At 40.3% G+C, this 20,333-nt stretch overlaps 1 protein-coding gene across 5 annotated transcripts; it reads left to right on the forward strand.

Moving 5' to 3' along the window:
• The first annotated feature begins 1,572 nt into the window (after positions 1-1,572).
• pias1b (protein inhibitor of activated STAT, 1b) lies at positions 1,573-19,621 on the forward strand. 5 transcript variants are annotated; one of them, XM_061774551.1, is made up of 16 exons: positions 1,573-1,640; positions 2,065-2,163; positions 4,243-4,663; positions 4,753-4,837; positions 4,954-5,001; positions 8,008-8,098; positions 8,202-8,336; positions 8,427-8,532; positions 11,700-11,773; positions 11,864-12,024; positions 14,613-14,746; positions 14,827-15,004; positions 15,090-15,229; positions 15,595-15,636; positions 17,694-17,731; positions 17,814-19,621. In XM_061774551.1, the coding sequence occupies exons 1-16, from the start codon at positions 1,593-1,595 to the stop codon at positions 18,129-18,131; spliced, it is 2,118 nt and encodes a 705-aa protein (XP_061630535.1). In that variant the 5' UTR covers positions 1,573-1,592; the 3' UTR covers positions 18,132-19,621. The 5 variants fall into 5 exon arrangements, with proteins under 5 accessions (XP_061630535.1, XP_061630536.1, XP_061630537.1 ...); XM_061774553.1 differs by lacking the exon at positions 1,573-1,640 and adding an exon at positions 2,414-2,595; XM_061774554.1 differs by lacking the exon at positions 1,573-1,640 and adding an exon at positions 2,414-2,595 and having other exon boundaries at positions 2,156-2,257.
• The last annotated feature ends 712 nt before the right edge of the window (positions 19,622-20,333 follow it).

Below are 20,333 nucleotides of genomic sequence, written 5' to 3' on the forward strand. Positions count from 1 at the left end.
AATTTCACGATTAGATATGTCAGGATTCACACGTATTTATAACGACGACTACATTTATAAATGATACAAGGTGTGACTTGACTAGTCACTTGACTATTGCATAAAACCCACAGTCAGGGTCTTATGGGGGGGGGGGGGGGGGTGCAACATACATGTAATGCGAGAGTTAAATAAGACACACATTCGTGTGGAACCTCGATAAAACGGAGGTCGTCCGTTATAGCCGATTGTCCAGTACATTTAAGCTTTTTTTTTTTTTTTTTTTTTGTGGCCATATGCAGCCATAATACTGTAAAGTACAAAATGAATGTTTTGTATTTCTTTTTTTTCATGGCCTAAAACGCCCAATACAGTACAAAGTCATTGTAAATTTAAAAAAAAAACATTGAAAAGCTTGAAAATGTTTGAAAAGTGTTCAACATGTTCAAAATGCATCCAAACTTCCCACTGTGTGCTTTATGTAGACATTGTTTACGTACTCGTCACAGGCAAGTCACTTTCATGAGCAACTGTCTTGATCAGCTCCAGCACCCCGTCACGTGACCCTGAACAGGATAACATACAATATATATATATATGTGTGTGTGTGTTGCTCCTACATTCTAAAACATGCATGTTAGGTTAATTGAAGACTATAAAATTGTCCATGTGTGAATGGTGGTTTGTCTATGAATGGGGCCATGCTTCCGAATTGGTGCCATTTGCATCCTCAGGAAATAAAATTTATAAATGCATGATAAATCTTAACTATAAAGTAAAAATATATATATATATCAAACAGTGTCCTGCACATTGATGTGATTGCATATTTAATATGTTCTAAGATGAATTTAAACTGCCTTGAAAACTAGATAAATTGCATTTTTGCCTGTCCCTGCTTCCTAAAATTAGACTTTACCATGGAATATAATTAAAATACTTCAGATTTGTTACTTATTAATTACATTTGTGTCAATTTAGTTTAAATTCACAATTAAGACTGGTCCCTGCGTTTTCATTCATCTTTGAGTCTCCAAGTGCGGTACGACTCGAGTACCAATTATGGCACGCTGGGTCCCTCTAGTGGTATGCAAAAGAATCACTGAATCCGGTATATGCGCAACCTACTTCCCTATTTAGCAAAACAGGTAAAATAATTTCCTCCTCGCATGGGCGAGTGGCGAAGGGGACTGTCATATATAGCACCCGTTGGAACTTTAAACGTCTACTATGTCCTTTTTTTAACACAAGATGAGCCATCAGAGATGGCAATAGCGTTTAGGTGCCTTAGATGTTAACTGTTAGTGATAATTGTGCATAATGTTACAGTGGTTTAAAATAATAGTGCACATACTTTATGTTGGATTTATTCTTATATGATCTATAAATAAGATTGCGTTGAGTTTTGCGAATAAAGCCTGTCTTGTTTTTGATGAACACTTAGGCCTTCTAGCTACTGTATTTTAATGTTGCTCCTGATGGTGGTACTTGGCAAGCCAAGTTTTTTTGTTTTTTTGTTTTTTTGAGGTGGTACTTGTTGATGTCAAAAGTTGAAAAAGCATTGCCCTAACACGTTAACCCCTCTCAGAAATTTGGAATATTCCACAGGTCACATGGTCCACATAGGAAGTTGGATCATTCAGATCATTGGCAGAGCGCAAGTAATTTCCCTAATTTATTTTCTGTATATTTGATAGTTCCACCATGCTTAGAAGGAGTTAATATCTCGGCACAGTCCTGCTACCTAAACTTTTATTTTTTTAATGTTATTTGATTATTTTAAAGATTTTTTGTTGTTGTTGTTGAATCTCTGTAGTGTGCTTAGTATCGACATGCAATTATGACCTTTTTCATGTGTTTGCTAATTCTCAGCTAAAAACGTTATTTTCAGTCCTGTTACTCAAATGAGGAGTTTCACTCTGACATAAAAAAACAGTTGCCTGAGATGGGTTAATACACCTTTTGAGTAGTACTTCATTATGTGTACGATCAGATTTAGAGATGAAAATGGCAATTTAAAGTTTTTATGAGAGCGTTGTCGTCCGGTTGAATGGAGTAACTACGCCCCCTGTCGTGTGTTATTAGGAAGCGACACAACCAACGTTTGAACGGCCTGTCCCCCGAGGATGGCTATTGCGCATGCGCACACAATGTCACAAGATGGCGGAGAGTACGGAACTGAAGGTAAAGCGAGCCCCTCCACTTGGTTGACAAATAGGCGCTTAGCACTGTCACGTTTGAATTTCAAATAACGGAAACACTATTTGTCGACAATCAAGTAAGCGACCAGTACTTTTATCACTTCACATACGTCCACAGGAAGGGGACGGACACCGCACAAACTGTTAGCTGACTGGCTAGCCTGCTAGCCTTAGCTTTGTTATTGTTGCCGACGATCCGTTAGTCAGCTTGTGTTTGTGCTGTTCTCCTGCAGATTACGAGCACATCCCGCCTCGGATCTTAAACAGAGATTCCATTAACGCCAACGCCTTGAATACAGCCCCACACCAGCCAGCTCCCACTGACATTACATGAAGTTAAGCAATCAGACCGCTATATCTTATATAAACGGGCTCTGTCTATTCCCTGGAACTTGGCATACCACTCGTTCTATAGGTAGCGTTGTTTTTGTTTGGTTTGTTTGAATTCATGACGGGAAATGATCATAATTAAAACTGTGTTGGCCAGCAGAAATATTTGTTGGTATTTATTGGAAGAATAAGTGGAACATTTTTATGTTTTTGTAATTTGCCCGCCATCAGTCGGCTAGCTAGCATAGCTGTCTTGTGTCATCTCCTGCCAATTTAGTGTTTGTAGCAGCATAATCCGTGTTGTATAGACTCCTCACTATGTTTGATAATCTTTCGGTAAATGTTTAATTTGTAATATTGACAACACTCTTGCACGCACGATTTTCAGATGTGTTGTGACGGCATGCATAGGTTACATATGATAACGTTGCGAAAAAAGTGCTCCTTAATTAAAATCCAACAATTTCTTGACTTTACCTTAATTTCACATGCAAGTTTTCAGACGGTGTTGTCATGTGGTTCATAATGACTCTCTTGATAACACACGTCCGTGGTATAAAATTACTAACATTAAGCACTTTGAAAACATTATCAGGCAAGGTTATCTAGGCAAATTGCGAAACCAAATGTAATCCATATTCGAATTTTATTCTGTAGTAGAACGTAAAATAACTTTTAGACTGAAGTGAAGTTCTGTTTCTGTTACAGACAACCATAGCTTTATGTTAATAGCAACGTGACAAGTGGCTGCCGTCTTTGTTTTTCTAAAAAACAAAACAAAACATGAAATGAGCATTTCAGATACTTCTAAATCCTTCATGACAAATCGATTCACGAAAAAACAATTGATGACTAAAGTACATGACCCGTTCTACTGCCCAAGCAACTCTTCTCACGAATAATTTTCCGTTTGTGCTATTTAAGTAGAGTTTTTGGAGCAAGTAACGTTGTTCTAAATGTCACAGTAATTTTGACTCGTTAACTTGGAGAACCTCTGGGAATTTCGGCCCTTAACCATCCTATTGTTGGATATTTTAACTGAAATTTATCAGCTAATCAGAGGCAGGGTGAAGTAGCAGATAAAACGAAAGGATAAGGGAGATATGTTGAAAAATAATGACGTTATACTGTTTTTTTGTTTTTTGACCTGGTTTTCTAGGACGATAACGCACAAAAATGTTTTACTGACACAAAAAAAAAAAATTCTCTGGTATCCATCAACCGATTTTCAATATTCCGGGTGCGTTGAACTCAGGTTGAAGTGTCATTTTTGACAGACTGTAGTTTTTCGGAAATCGTGTCAGATTGCTAATGTTAACTCTGAAGGTTGCAGCGTTCCTTTAAGTAAACCACAATGTTATGCTCAGTACAGATTGTTTGAACTCATGTCCCAGTCTCCTCTTGTAATCGTGAAACTGTGTGTTGCATGTGGTGATGCTTTATGACTAAAAGCTTTGAAAAAGTAGATAACCTCTTAAGAAAAAAAAACATCTGTATCTTGTTTTGGCTAATTTCAGAGTGGCGTGTTTGTTCCTGTGTGAATAATGAAAAGCCTGCAAAAAGAAGCTTTCACTGTGATAGGAGGAAAAAAGCCAAAACGTTCATTTTCTTTATTTAAATGACTGTACACTGACAGATTTTAATGACCGTTAATCAGTCAAACAAGTAGCTCTTTCTTCTCAGCAAGCGTAGGAGAATGCGTTCCATAACTTGACTCTTCCTTTTCCACCAGCAAATGGTAATGAGCCTTCGAGTTTCAGAGCTGCAAGTCTTGTTGGGTTTTGCTGGGCGGAATAAGCACGGGCGTAAACACGAACTTTTGACCAAAGCGCTGCACCTAGTAAAGGCTGGTTGCAGCCCCGCCATGCAGATGAAGATTAAAGAGCTATACAGACGGCGATTCCCAACTAAGATGGTTTCGCCGGTGGACCTTGCAATGCCCGGCGTCCATTCTGCCTCCAGCCTTCCCGCGGGCCTCTTTGACAGCCATGGTTCTCCTTCGCCGCTGTTGCCTGTTTCACTGCTCGGGCCCAAGCACGAGCTCAGTCTGCCTCACCTGCCCTCCACCCTGCACCCCGTTCACCCCGACGTCAAACTTCAGAGATTGCCGTTTTACGACGTGCTTGACGAGCTTATAAAACCCACCAGTCTGAGTGAGTTTATTTTGACTTGACACAGATTGATGTTCCGAGGTTCTTTGGGTTTCCACTACACTGACCACTGTCTCATTTGTTTATTCTAGCCTCCGACAACAGTCAGCGGTTCCAGGAAGCTTGTTATGCCTTCGCTTTAACACCACTACAAGTTCAACAGATCAGCAGCTCCATGTAAGCAACACAGCCTTCTTGTTAATACTGTCAATGAGCAACAATATTCAATGAGGGTGGAACAGAAGGAAGCACTCCCTCTTGACATCAATGTTTTTCTCTCTTTCTTTTTTTAGGGACATATCGGGGACCAAATGTGACTTTGCTGTTCAAGTCCAATTAAGGTACAAACTAGCTAGTATAGTGTGGTATCTTTTGGTTAAGAATTACAGAAAGATCAATTTAGGGCAACCAGAAGACTTTCATTCATCTGGTTGTGGAAATAGAGATTGCAGAATGGCACACTTAGGCCCACCGCATACTGAGCGATGGTGCCGAAGCCGACTGACCTTTTGCGCAGTGTGCCGGGTTCAGCTACTCGTTTTGCTGCCATTCAAAATTTTAACCGTCAGTGAACAGCGTTGTGACATCCATGCCTGTCACGATAATTACTATATCGACTTATCGCTCGATAAATAAAATGGACACTATAGTTTTTCCGGACTCGATAAATTGTTATTGTTGTGGTGAGCCAGCGTTTCGATCACACAATGAGCCGACCGAGTTGGACAGCTGTGTCATTAGCCACTAGTGGGCTCATGGAACGCTGGTGGACCGGTACACGCTATCTGGTATTTGCTTCGTCCAATACTCCTCAGCCTTGCTCCATGTGCAGCACATAGGTTTACACAACAAAGACACTTAGGGAAAGTTAACTGTTTGTTGTGTTTGCTAGCCCAGTTGCGAGCTAACGAGCTAGTGAGTTAAGGAACTAATCAGCCTTCTCCACCGTGGCGATGTCGTTTAAAACATCAGCGGTTCACTCTTGTTGTCAAGTTGGTGTGTGTGTTAGTCCCCAATTAACAGACACGGGAAAGTTGACTGTTTATTATGTTCGCTAGCCCACGAGCTAATGGGCTAGCAAGCTAAGGAGTTAAGGCCTCTTTCTACTCCCACGCTCGCGCGGCCGACAACGCCCGCATTACATCTCGTGACCGACGCATTGGGCCGCGTGGCCCATCTGCGTCACTTGACACGCACACGGCAAAAATTGTTGCTCCACGAAGAATGCCGCGGAGATCATCTCTCGTGATTGGTCCGTTTTAGTCACATGCTGTGATGACATACTCGGTGTTCCTCTCGGTTCCACATAGCACTTACGCCGCCGGCTTCTTGATCGATTTCGCAGCATAATTAAAGGTATCATCTGGTCATCTAGGTCCAGTTCTAGCAGACACTGTTCCACGGTCGCCATTTTTGTTGCTTTGGTCCTTGTTACGGAAATGAAAGTAAAAATGGCTAACGGAAATGGCCAAAAGATGCAGAGGAAACTCCACGCTGTGGTGTCCTAGCCAATACCAGCCGTAGCGACACCAGTAACAATAACGTCGCCTCCCGCGCTAGTATAAAGAAGCCTTTAAACATCTCGCTCCACCGCAGCAAAGTCTCTTAAAACGTCAGCGCCTGTCCGAGTTATTGTCTGTCTTAGTCCTAAATTAACACAAACATGGGAACATAAACTTTTTATTAAGCATTACCTTCAGTGCACACGTTATTTAGCCAATAGTTAACTACAGCGAACATCAACGTATATTTGATTGACAGGTGAAGGGCTCATCTTTAGCGGACCAACCACAGAGTAGCCGAGAGTAGATCTCTGGTCAACTGTTTACATGTGATGTGATATATTCCGATTGAGTGTATACATGATGTGCACAACATTTGTCGTGTGACATTCGCACTTCATCAGAGCGTGACGTCATTTATCAAGATGGAGGTCCAGCATCTATTCAGCACAGTAGTTGGGGTTGTTTTTAAAAGTTTTTTTTTCTCTTGCAGCATGGTAGAGGTGCGGTGCTCAATCGTTTAGTGTGGGGGTGTCAAGTCGCCAGCTGTAAAAAAAATTTCACGATGGTCCAATGGTTTTGCAGTGTCGCTGGGTGTGTGGTGGTCATCAGCACCGATAGCTCACTTGCTCTGCTCCGAATAAGGCTATGTTCACCCTGCAGGTCAATTCCCATTTTTTTGCCCAATGTGATGTGTATCTGTTTTTTTCATGTCAATATGAACAGTACAATTCAGATTTTGTCATATCGGACCCAGGCCTCTTTCATATCTGGATATAAATCAGATATATATTTGACACGAGAGCAGTATGGACGCTAATGGGGCACGTATCCGACCGACCCATACGTCATCTAACGGCGACAAATGTGACAATTGTTCGACAAAACAGACACGCCACAAAACGGCAATAGTGGACGAAGGAGGAGAAAAGAGTCAGTGGTGAAAAGATGTTCTCGAACTGATAAATATAAGAATATGTTGGCTTCGGTTGCACAAAATCCTTCAAATTGCCACAGGTGTGTCATGACGAGACCTACGCGAGGGGCCATATTTAGTTCCGTCAACACGGCGACTCATGTTTGTACGCATGACGTCCTGTTTTGTTTGCATGCGTGAGATGTGTCACGGGCGCGTTCCGTCCACAGAAGAAGCCACATTTGTTTTTCGTCATATGAATGACTACATAAAAAGATCAGATTTTACGAAAAATATTTTCGCTGCCTTTAGTTAAATCACATTATGCGATGGAGGTGCTTTTTAATTTCTCTTCGTTTGGAACTGTACCGAGACCGCTTCTTCAACTCGGACCATTTGTTTTGGGCTGCACGGGGTTTAATTTCTGTGTTCGCACTTGACAAAATGGACCGTAACTTGTGAAAACAAACTAGAGTTTGAGTTAAATGCATAAACTAATCTTTAAGACTGGTGCCTCTGCATAAATGTAACACACAGTAAGACAACTTAGCATCAGCAAGCATAACTTCTGACACCGACAGGTGATTCATATTGACTCCTCCATAGAGCAGTCAGTCGTACATTTTGAGTAACAGTTTCCGGATGATATTGCCATGCCTGTTGAAATGGCAAGAAATCTGGTTGACCTCACTTTATTTTACTTTTGTGTTAAAGCAATACCACATTTGGGTTGGCCCTTCATCTTGTGTAAGATATTCCATCATTCATTCAACAATATCCTTTATTATCATCTCCTGTTTCCTTTATGGATTAATGGTATTCTACAACAATCTCATAGAAAGAGAGGCCTGTTGATTGCCACGAGCAAATAGGTCACTCTTTTTAAGAAAAATTTCAACAGCATTGCTCTAGCTTCTTTTTTCTCCTAGGTTTTGTCTATCAGAGACAAGCTGTCCCCAAGAAGATCATTTCCCTCCAAATCTGTGTGTGAAGGTGAACGGAAAGCCCTGCAATCTCCCTGTGAGTTCAGACTCTCCATCATCAGACTGTGCTGTTTGTTCAAGTGTGTTAGCCACCACGAAGGGTGTGGAATAATAGAAATGTGCTGTTTTTTTCCTTGCAGGGATATCTTCCTCCCACCAAAAATGGAGTTGAACCAAAAAGACCGAGTCGCCCCATAAACATAACCTCCCTTGTGCGACTGTCCACAACAGTCCCCAACACAATTGTTGTGTCATGGACTTCAGAAATTGGGAGGGTAAGAACATCGGAAAGACTTTGTGAAACAGATGTTTTGAGGAGAATGTGAGTCACCTCAACATGACCCCTTTTTCACATCTCTTGTCAGAGTTTTTCCATGGCTGTTTATTTGGTAATGCAGCAGTCCTCTGCGGTGTTGTTGCAAAGACTACGAGCCAGAGGAATTAGGAACCCCGACCACTCGCGAGCTCTGAGTAAGTTTATTTTCTTTAAAAACTCAAGATATTAATTCACGACAAGCAGGATCACAATCAATCAATCAAACTTTATTCATACATAAAATGCAACTCAAAGTGCCTTCACGTTCTAAACTGATTCCCAGATTACATTTGACAGCATATTAAAATAAAGACTTTTGAGCACATTGTCATATGAAAAAAATTAACAGCTTCAAATTTTTTTTTTATTAAGCCACAGTTTACAATGAAGAAAGTAGTGGCTCTGCTGTTGCCATGGCAACCACAGTTCACCACCTTTAGGACTCTGGCTATGTTCACACTGCAGGTCAATTCCGATTAGTTTTACCATATATGACGTATCTGATTTTTGTCATGTCAGTGTGTAAATTTCAATTCTCCCCCCAAGAAATCCCACTGTGCCAGGCCTCTTTTGTATGTGGATATAAATCAGGTGCAGTCTGCTTTAGAACTGATAAATGTATGGTGGGACCAGTCAGTTCAAACACAAAATCCTTGAACTTGCCATAAATGCTTCAGGAGTCCTACACGAGGGACCGAATTTACTTGCGTGCAGGCGGAACGTGGTGTCCTGTTTTGTGCGTGTCACTTAACGGACGAATTTCATTCACATTAGAAGTCGCATTTGTTTTTGTAATGTGAACGATTACATAAAAAGATCGTATCGAACAAAAAATCTGAATGGGGCATCATGCCCTGCAATGTGAACGTAGCGTATAACATTGATTCCCAACCAGGGTGCTGTGCCACACTAGTGTTTCTCACTGCTGTGAGAAGTCTTCAGGGGTTTCACAGTAAATTATCCTATTTTTTTATTTTTTCTGAAAATTATTTTTCAATTACAAATATATATTTGTTCATCAATCTTACAGCAATGCATATTGGATAAAAAGTCTACACACCCCAGTTCACGTGTCAGATTTTGTGATATAAAAAGAATTAGAACAAGATAAATTATATCAAACGTTCACACCATCTTATAATTAGGATCTGGCGTGTTCAGAATTAACCAATCACGTTTAAATTAATGTGAAATGAGAGTCAGCCACGCGTAAAGAAAAGAAAAAAAAAATGCCTACTAGAATTTTAGAAATGTATTTGGGGTTAACAGAGGCACTTTAAATGGTGGCAGTTGTGTGCTGACTACAATTTAACTTGAGTTTGAATGTAGTTTGTTAATTATGAACACAGCCACATCCCAGTTATAAGAGGGTGTGCACACTTGTGGAACCCATTTTTTTCAGTTATTTACTTCCCCTCTCAAAAAGATTGTTGAACAGGTTATAGGCCAAATTGTGGAAAAAGGTTTGAAATGAATTCTTTCTCTAAGGTACATTGTCGTGAAAAGTTCGCCCCTTTCTCAAATTCTTATCAGACAAATATAACCCCAGTGAACTTAAAATGCTTTTTTAAAATGGTGATTTCATGTATTAAGGAAAAAAAACTACTCAGTTACTTGGCCCTGTGTGGAAAAAGTAATGACCTCCTAAACCTAATAACTGGCTGGGCCATCCTCAGCAGCAACAACTGAAATCAAGCGTTTTCTATTACTGGCAATGAGTCTTTCACATCTCTGTGGAGATATTTTAGCCCACTCTTCCTTGTAGGATTGTTTGAATTCAACAAAAATGAAGGGTTTTCGAGCATGAACGGTCCTTTTAAGGCCATGGCAATGCATTTCAATCTGATTCAAGTCTGGACATTGACTAGACCACTCCAAAACCTTCATTTTGTTTTTTTTAAGCCATTCAGAAATTGACTTGCTGGTGTGTTTTTGATCGTTTTTCTGCTCCAGAACCCAAGTTCGCTTCAGCTTGAGGTCACAAACTGATGGCATAACATTCTCCTTCAGAATTTTCTGTTAAAGAGCACGATTTATGGTTCCATTAATCACAGCAAGTTGTCCAGGTGCTGAAGGAGCTAAGCAACCCAAGACCATCACACTACCAACACCATGTTTGACTGTTGGTATGATGTTCTTTTTCTGAAATGCTGTGCTACATTTATGCCTGATGTAACGACACACACCTTCCAGAATGCTCAATTTTCATCTTGTCGGGCCATGCAATACTCTCCCAAAAGTCTTGGGAATCATTCAGATGTTTTTGTGCAAATGTAAGATGAGCCTTTATGTTCTTTATGGTCAGCAGTGGTTTTTGCCTTGGAACTCTGCCATGGATGCCATTTTTTTCCCAGTCTCTTCCTTATTGTTGTGTCATGAACCTTGACCTTAACTTAGGCAAGGGATGCCTGCAGTTCTTTAGAAGTTGCCCCGAGTTCTTTTGTGGCCTCCTCGATGATTCGTTATTGTTCACCCAGGGTAATCTTTGTAGGCTGGCCACTCCTGGGAAGATTCACCACTGTTCCATGTTTTCTCCATGTGAGGATAATGGCTCTCCCTGTGGTTCGCTGGAATCTTAAAGCTTTAGAAATGCTTTTGTCACCCTTTCCAGACTGATGGATGTCAGTTACTTTATTTCTCGACTGTTCTGGAATTTCTTTGCAATCGCAGGGCACATATAAACAAACAACCATTTGCACTCACATTAACACCTACGGGCAATTTAGAGTCTTCAATTAACTTACCATGCATGTTTTTGGAATGCGGGACGAAACCATTGTACCCGGAGAAAATCCACACAGGCACAGGGAGAAAATACAAACTCCACACAGGCGAGGCCGGATTTGAACCCAGGTCTTCAGAACTGTGAGGCGGATGTGCTAACCGTTGTTTCACCATGGTGCCACAAATAAATATCCCATATCAAATAAACCTTTTTTTCCCCCGTCAAGAAAAAAACAGGTGCTATAACATCTGATACTAAGTTCCAAGTGTCAGTGTTTGAAATGTTTGATGCTTTTATGAGCCATTTGTACTACATGATACTGAAAAATTATAATGGAAATATACTGGTATAATAGTTAATTATAATCCAGTGTGGAATAAAATACATAATTACCTCTATTAGACTATTGTTGTATTTATTGTTTTAATTGTGTATCATTCTTTAATTTAAAAAAAAGTTACTTTGTAATATATGGCTGGTATTCTCTGCAGTCAAGTAAATAAACAAACAGCCAAGGCCAATATTTGAGAAAATGTGATTGATTATCTTTATACTTGGCTCGCTTTTCATTTTTGTACCTTACTGGTTTCTTCGCAGTCAAAGAGAAATTGACAGCTGATCCAGAGAGCGAGATTGCCACCACCAGTCTACGAGTGTCTCTTCTGTGTCCTGTAGGTTTTGCCACTTTTATTTTGAGCCTGACAATACACTTATCATCATTGGGAAGTACTTCATGTTTTTTTTTGTTTTTTTTTTTAAAGCTTGGAAAAATGAGGCTGACAATCGCGTGTCGAGCATTAACATGCTCCCACCTCCAGTGCTTTGATGCTACGCTTTATATCCAAATGAATGAGAAGAAGCCCACATGGGTGTGTCCAGTGTGTGACAAGAAGGCGCCATACGAGCATCTCATTATTGATGGGTGAGTGGACTTGTACTGTAGATAGCAAGGGGAAAATGGAGGAAGTCATAATAAATGCTTTGACACACTATCAAGAGCTTTTAGGACAATAGAAAAATGATATACAGAGATGTCTCTGCAGTTGGCTTTCAAGCTGCTCCCTACTCAGCATGAAATACACCTCGAAGTGCTCTTTGTGGAACTGTAGCTCACAGACGAGTTTAAACTAAGAAATCCTGCCGTGAAATTACAAACTCAAATTCCAATGAAATTGCGTGCAAATCCTTTCCAATCTATATTCAATTGAATACACGACAAAGACAAGATATTTGATGTTCAAACTGATTAACTTTATTGTTTTTTTGAAAATATTCTCTCATTTTGAATTGGATGCCTGTAACAGGTTCTAAAAAAGTTGGGACAGGGGCAACAAAAGACTGGGAAAGTTGAGGAATGTTCAAAAAACATTTTGGAACAATTCAGTTTATTTTTTGTTGTCTGGAATGAGTAAGGAAAAGTTAAATAATGGTTTAATTTTCAAACATTTCTAAAACGAAAATAGAATATAGCCGGGACATATTGAAAAATGGCCTGTGTATTTGCTTTGGACTGGTGGAAGTTTTCACCGACAAGAACAGTGCTCATGCTGGCCAGTAGAAGGCGACAGCATGGTGCCTACACATGCCAACCGTCGGAAAACACGCATGAAGCAATTAATGAGATTTGTAGGCAGTATGTGTGGGAGAAGAGAAGTCAAATGAAGACAATATAATGTTCCATCTTGGTCCCTGTCTCTTTTGGTAATTGGCTATAACGTTTGGAGACAGATATTAAAAATAGAAAAAGGACTGTTTTTTTGATTTGCGTTTTAAAATAGAAAAACCAAAATCCAAATGCAGCCTGAATTTCTTTTTGTTGTCTGTAAAAAGTAAAGAAAAGTGAAATGACGGTTTGATTTTCAATTTTCATTTCTAAAACAAAAATACAATATAGAACGGGACATAAATCAAAAAATCGCCTGTATATTTGTTTTGGATTGGCGGAAGTTGTCACCGACAAGAACAGTGCTCATGCTGGCGACAGCATGGTAGCTGCACATGACACCCGTCGGAAAAACATGAAAGAAGAACGAGGTGGTGCAATTAATAGCCTACAGTTGTGGCAGAAATCAAATTAGTGGTACGCAGTAAGCACTTTTGCTAAGAAAATGGATGCTCATAATTTTGACACCCCATTTTTAAACCATGCAAAGTTTTTTGACCCAGCCCCCTAAAAGAATCTGAATTGAGAATTGTTTGGAACTGGAATCGAAATGAGGAACCGGAATCAGGACCGGAATCGCTCAAATTCAAACAATGCCCAACCTTCGTGCATTAATAACCAACATCAGTGTGTCAAGGTTATTGGCACTTAGGCTCAGGAACCCTTCAGAAAACCTTTGTCAGTTAACACAGTTTGTCGCTACATCTACAAATGTTAAAACTCTTACCATTGCAAAGTGGAAGCCATATATCAACAACACTCAGAAACGCCGCCAGCTTCTCTAGGACCGAGCTCATCTGAGATGGACTGACACAAGGTGTAAAAGTGTTTTTGTGCTGCTGCTGCTTATTGCCTCAAAATGAGCAAAACCAGGGCTTTCTTTTGCAGCAATGACAAATAGATATTGCCAAGTTGTGGACTACTCATCCACCAGCGGGGAAAGCCTACCGACTTCCTTGTAGGCTGCTACGTCAGCACTTCCAAGTTCAGGCTGTCGTCCTTGCATGCTGCCAAGCGGACCTTTCACAAGGCCTCAACAACAACTTAGCATTTTGGTCGCTATATTTAGCGACTTTTCTGACCCCTCAGCGAACCCTTTGTTCAAAAAAGCAAGTAGCGAGGTAATTCACGCTAAGAAAGACACAACATGATTGGAATCATTTTCGCATTGTTTTCCGTATGACTAGAGAGGAGCCAATCACGGGGACAATTGCGCCAAGCATTGCGAACGACATGGTACTCATTGATATATTACAAAAGCAGTGATCTAGGGACATGTTGTAAACTTTGGACCCGAGGTTTGTGCTTTCAAGACGCAAATATTTCTCTGAGGTCGCCTTGCCTCACTACATGACCACATGAGACACTACACTACATGAGAAAACAGCGTAAGAGGGCTGGAGGGTCGTAGAGTTAATCATCTCTCTTGTATTATGGATTCGTTGAACCATCCAGTTTGAAGCATTATTTATGTTAAATTGAAAACATTTAAAATTGAGATTGTTTATATACAGTGCATGTTTTGACTGAAAGGGACTTTTTTGTAAGAGGAAGTACTTTATTTTTTTTTAATCTGTCAAGAATGTAAAGAAAACATTTTATCATTTATGTTTCAAAGCTTCAGTGGTATCTCAAGTAACAGCAAATCCCAGAAGGGGAACTAACAAAAAGCAGAACTTGTTTTGGTTGTCATTTTCATTTTCTTTTTCAATAAGTAAGCAAAGGGGTAAAAAATCGACTAAAATTGGAAATCGGACTTTTGTGGGGGGGAAAAATCTGTAATTTGTTGTTGGACCAGATGTCATATGAGGAAAAGACATGTTTTTAGTCATCACGCTATTTTGCAGGTTGTTCATGGAAATCCTGAACAGCTGTTCTGACTGTGATGAAATCCAGTTTAAAGAGGACGGAAGTTGGGCACCCATGAGGTCAAAAAAAGAAGTGCAGGAGGTGTCAGCCTCCTACTACGGAGTAGACAGCGGTGCGTACTACAAAGGTTTCCAACCCTATGCGGTCTTCTTATGAGGAATCAATGTGACTTTGCTGGGTCTCTGTGTGCAGATGTGCCTAAAATGGAAAACCACGAGCAGAAACGGGGGTCAGCCGTTGAGAACAGTAAGAAAGTGGACGTGATTGACCTGACACTGGACAGCTCGTCGGAAGATGAGCCGGACGATGAGCCACCTCTTAAAAGGAGCTGTCCATCACTGTCGCCTATCTCTCCACCTCCAACTAAGGGGTCAGTCTGCAACCTCCTCTAAAAGCACCTGTCAAGTTTCTTGCTGAAACTCATGACAAGGTGTAACATTGTTTTTTCCTCGCAGAGTACTTAACCTTCACAACCAGACGTCACCAGTGACAAGAGCTCCCAGCATGCCCCCTTTAGAGACCAGCTACATTCCTCCACCGCCGCCACTTATTCAGGACTACCGCCACTTTTATCACTCAGCTAGTGAGCTGCCAGGTAGGCCCGGAATGTTAAAAGTACATCTCGTCAAACGACTGTTTCTTGCTGTAAATATTCCCTGTTTCCACACTGGTATTGTTTGTGTGTTACCAAGTACATTACAACCTCTAAACTCAAGCCAAACCAGATTTTTTTTTTTTCCATAGGAAATAATGAATAATAAAAAAAATAACACATTCAAGGTGAAACTGATGCTATTGTAAAACCTTTACCTCTAGAGCTAGTTTTAATGAACATTTTCATATTCGTGACAGTCAAAAAAAGAACCGTTAAAACAATACAAAATTTGGTCTTGACTTTAATGAAGACGGCATGTAACGTGAAGGTGATTCACAAGATTTCTTTCACATTCTTGTCACAAGCGCAACAGGAAGGGGCGTATGATAAAGCTGGAGTCTTTGAATGTGAGTCCCCTTATCTCATAAACTATAACTCTGTGAGTACTAATCTCTTCTCATATTGTACTTATCCTAACAGACTTTGTTGAGACTGGCACTTCTTTTGGAATAACTATACAGTGTAAATGCATGCACACGTGATTTATTTGGTGCTTGCTTGCTAAACTGAGCAACCAACCTGTTTGACTTGAAAGGATTCCACTTCAATTTAATTAGGAAGTGAACTGAGTAGAATAATTTGGGGGCGGGGCTCACAGTGGCTGTTTTTTATGAATTTGATGTTGGCCTGCGATTGGTTGGCGACCAGTCCAGGGGAGGGCTGCCCAAACAATCCATTTTATCGATTGAGAGTTTAATTCCTGCTAGGAAACAGACAGTATGAGCTGAATTGTATTCATATTCAGTTCAGTTTATTTTTGAAAGGGGACAATGCAATTTCATAAAACACATGAAGTACACATGGTTAAAAAAGCCAGAATTAGCCAGAAGGCTAGTTTTCATCTGTAGTCCCCTGGAGTCAATCGAGTTTAACATTTCCAAAGACATAATCAATCAAACTTTACTTGTATTGCAATTTTCATAAATACAATGCAACCCAAAGTGCTTTACATGAATCAAAATCAACCCACCCCCTCACTACTTGTCCACAAGGACACAGACACACATACACAGGTAAAAAATAACTCTTAATGTCCTAAGACATCCACGCTCTCACACACACGCACACACACACACGCGCGCACACACACACACACATACTAGGAAACCAGAGCCTAATAATGCCAATTTCTACATTACTTTTGACCCAAGGTGTGTGCTTCCAAGCTGCAAAGACTTAATATGTAAAGGAGTTTGTTAACGTAGATCTTTTGACAAAAGGGATTCCCCCACCCCACCCCAAAAAAGAAGGGCTTATTTTCGCAAAAAAAAAGTTTATTTCTGTGGTAGTTGATGCAAGTTAATGCTTGGGGGGTGGGGGTGGGTGGGATAAAACCTTGTTTTATCAACACAAAACATGATTTGAATAACGTCATTGTCCTTAGCCCTTTTTGCAAGAATATGAATGTTGTACGCGGAAGCCCGAGGGACATTGTACAGGAAGTCTTCGATTTACGAACGAGTTCCGTTCCTATGCTGACGACGTAACACGAATTTCCGCGTAAGTCGGATTTCACCGTTAAAGTCGAAATTTACGGCGAAATACTTCTGTTACGGGTATTGTCCCACGTTATTGTGACAGCAAGCTCAGTGTGTGTGTGCGTCGATGTGTGAGTGAGACGGGACTGCGAAGAAGGAAGGAGTGCGCGCCGGTGCGAGTGTGTACATTAGCAAGTGTGGTGACGGCGACCGGGGAAGAGTAGCGGAGGACCCGTTGACATTGAATGTCCAGAAGAGCTAATAAAGCCATTAAAGCAGCAAATCGGTGCTTCGTGCCTTTATTGTTGCCGCCACCCAGCTCAGCTGTGCAACGAGAGAAGGGAGTTAACCCCTGCGTCTCCCGACCACGGTCAAGTGAGCGTAGCAGGAAAGGTTAACACTTCATATAAAGAAACTAAAATACATTAAAATAAAAAAATAAGATGCTGTACTTACAATGCATTACTACTGTGAGTGTGAAAAAGGAGGGTGAAAAAGGCAAAGATACTCCCGCCACACAAACACAGACAAGCACTATGCACTAGCTAAGCAGAAACACTATGGTGCTGGGCCCTAATGGCGGACGAGGCACAGGCGTCGTAAAGTCGAAACGTCGTAGGTCGAGTGTGTCGTAACTCGAGGACTTCTTGTAATCTGAATTTCGGTTGACAACAGAGGGCGATATCATCCAACATGGCGGCCCCCTGAGATGGATGAAAATTTATGAATTAATCTGTTTAAATCTTATTACACGAATGCAATTTAAATCAAAATACTGTGTTTAGACTAGTGGGGGCACATACAACGCATTCTAGCAGAAAAGAAAATTGTGGTTTAGTTCCTGTTTAAGGCCATATTGCCTAGCTCAAATTTCAATGTTGTTATGAGTCACAAATAATGCTAACGCTTTTTTAATGTTTTTGCAGATCTAAATTTCTTCTCCTTCCTCCAAGGCGACAATCAGGTACATCCATCATGACACTTGGTTGCATGTGGAGATCATTACACTTTCCCCGTGTAACGTCCTTTTTCCTCCTTTCTTTTAGCATTACAATATGGTGATGGCTGCTGCGGCGGCCACGTCGGCCTCGGACGACTCGGACCTGCTCCTCAACCGCTACCTACCCTACGGTTCGTCCCCCATGTTGCGGGAGCCGCCGGGCACCCCGGGCAGCAGCACGCTGGTAGCCACCAACGGAGGCAGCAACAGTGGCAGCACTAGCAGTTTAGTGTCTTCCAGCAGTCTGCGAGACAAAGACCGAGAGCGCGACAGAGACAGCCACACCATCTCAGGATTGTCGAGATCCTCGGTGGAGGCGGCAGCCATTTATGGATCGATATCTGACGTCATCTCTCTGGATTAGATTCTCACAAAACTGATGCACAAGGGAGACATTGAGACAAGATCTTTGTAAATACAGAAGAGAGAGATGAAAGAATAATGTACTATGTACAGAGAGGAAAATCTATTTTCAATTTAATTATCATGTGTATATGAACTTAGGACACTTCCTGTCCGGTGAGTTGCTTCAGTTCAATATTTTCTGTGAATACTGAAGACTTTTTCACACCTCTTCATGTGGTCCTTTGATTATATTGTACCTTTTGTACTTGGTTTTTACAGTTTTGTTTTCGATATTTCATGTCAATGGCATTAGTTTATTATATTATGTGCACAGAACCTTCATGAGGTGAGACCTTATGGAACAATATTCAGTATAAAAATAAAATGGGCATTGTCATAGATGTTCATTCACATGGCGAGTCAGCAAATGAGGAAAAAGGGTAACTTTTTCTAAATTGCACAGTTCTGTTTAAAAAAAAAAAAAAAAAAACAGACAGCAGAAAGTGTTTTGCCATCACTGTAGACATTCATGCCGTGGTCACATTATTTTAAGACTTATTTATGATATAAGTTATGTTGGATGTATACTGTTGTTGGTTTTTAAAAGCATTCCCTACGCCTCGAACTGTTGCCACTAGAAATGCAAAGCAGATCCTCCTGTCATCACTTTCCTCTTTGCTTGCTATTTTAAGTCAGATCAAGCAGATTCTTATCCAGCATAAATTGAAGCTAAGTATATATAGTCAGTATTGTAGGAAAATTCTTCCTCGATGTGTGAATGAATGTGTTTGAGCCGGTAAGTGTCACCATGGTAGTCTGATAGAAAATGGAAATTTAGCGTTTCTTTTCCTCCTTACAGTGCTGCTTTTATTTAGTTTTAGATCAATGTCAGGGAAGTAGAAAGACTCACCACTTCCCTTTCAGCTTGAATACAACAAATGGATGTGACACTTGTTGTTTTATTTGAGCACTTGCTTTCTTTCTCCATTCAGGCTCTGCACAGAAGTCAAGCATTGACCAGTAGCAACCACTTTGAGAGCAGTTTGTGTCTCTGAAAATGAAAATTCTCCCAAAGATCATCCATTAAATGGCTATTCCTCTGCTCTGTGAAGCCATACGTTATTTAGTGTTATCTTTTTCAACTTACAAGATATTTGGTGACAGCTTTATCTTCAAGACACCTTTTAGCCCAACTATCGAAGTCAACATGGACACCATGTTTTTATTCTCGACTTATGCTTACTATTATTTATTTTCATATATTTTCAGCATTTGTTTGATTTGTGGCTATGCATTGCTGTCGTATGTGAGATTTCTTTTATAATGAAATTATTAATGCTATTTAAAAAATGTCATTGTTGCTTGACATGCATTGTAACATTTCCCGTTTCTCTGTCCGTTTTACCTTTCAGATGATGTCAATAACTTAATAGAGGCTTTGACCATTTTGAACCGCTAAGAGGTCTACTGTGCTGTTTGATATTTATAAGAATTAAACAGGAAAATGTGCATCTGTGGCTGATAATTTATTGTTTTGTTCAAGCTGCGATTCACAGGCTGAGGAATAGGTAAACTGATGAAGACTTTTCCAAATATAGCAACGCTATTTTAACCTATCTGGGGGGAAAAAATGGTTTGGAATGGCTCAGCCCCGGCCCAGACCTAAATCTAACTTCCAAACTCTATGACAGTATTCCCAACCAGGGTGATGTGGCACACTAATGTGCTGTAAGAGATCATGAAGGTTGCCATGGGAAATTATTAAATTTCACTTAATTTGTCTAAAGCTTCTTACAAATATATCTTTGCTCATAACTTCATACATCAATGCCAGTGTACATTATAAGGAAGCTTGTAACTATACAGCCTGTTTTTTTTTGTAAATCCAGTACAGTGCCGTTTTTAGTTTTCATGCACGGTATATTTTTTTATGAATAGTTGGTTGTTTTTAACTTTTGAGTAGGCCTACAATACATTTGCATTTACTATTTAACTGTTTAGAATGTTTATGTACAAGATTATACATATCAAACTGCATGACGTCAAAGATAAATATAATATTTAGAAATAAAACTTTTTTCTCGCTTTTGATGGACACTTTGAAACTTAACAACATAACTACCATTATGGTGGTACTTGCAGAATTAAGAATTTTTGGAGGTGAACCACTGATTTAGGACACACAAGCAACGTAACCCTAAAATAAAAAGGTTACGTATTG

This window comes from Phyllopteryx taeniolatus, chromosome 5 (genome assembly GCF_024500385.1).
Source record: "Phyllopteryx taeniolatus isolate TA_2022b chromosome 5, UOR_Ptae_1.2, whole genome shotgun sequence".
NCBI classification, from domain to species: Eukaryota; Metazoa; Chordata; class Actinopteri; order Syngnathiformes; family Syngnathidae; genus Phyllopteryx; species Phyllopteryx taeniolatus.

What these genes read in the sequence shown, in the direction of transcription:
- pias1b (XM_061774551.1), top strand. Translation starts at nt 1,593, where the DNA reads ATGGTCCACATAGGAAGTTGGATCATTCAGATCATTGGCAGAGCGCAA. An exon ending in GCTGTTCAAGTCCAATTAAG is followed by an intron (nt 5,002 to 8,007) that starts GTACAAACTAGC and finishes TTTTTCTCCTAG; the next exon opens with GTTTTGTCTATCAGAGACAA. An exon ending in CGACCACTCGCGAGCTCTGA is followed by an intron (nt 8,533 to 11,699) that starts GTAAGTTTATTT and finishes GTTTCTTCGCAG; the next exon opens with TCAAAGAGAAATTGACAGCT.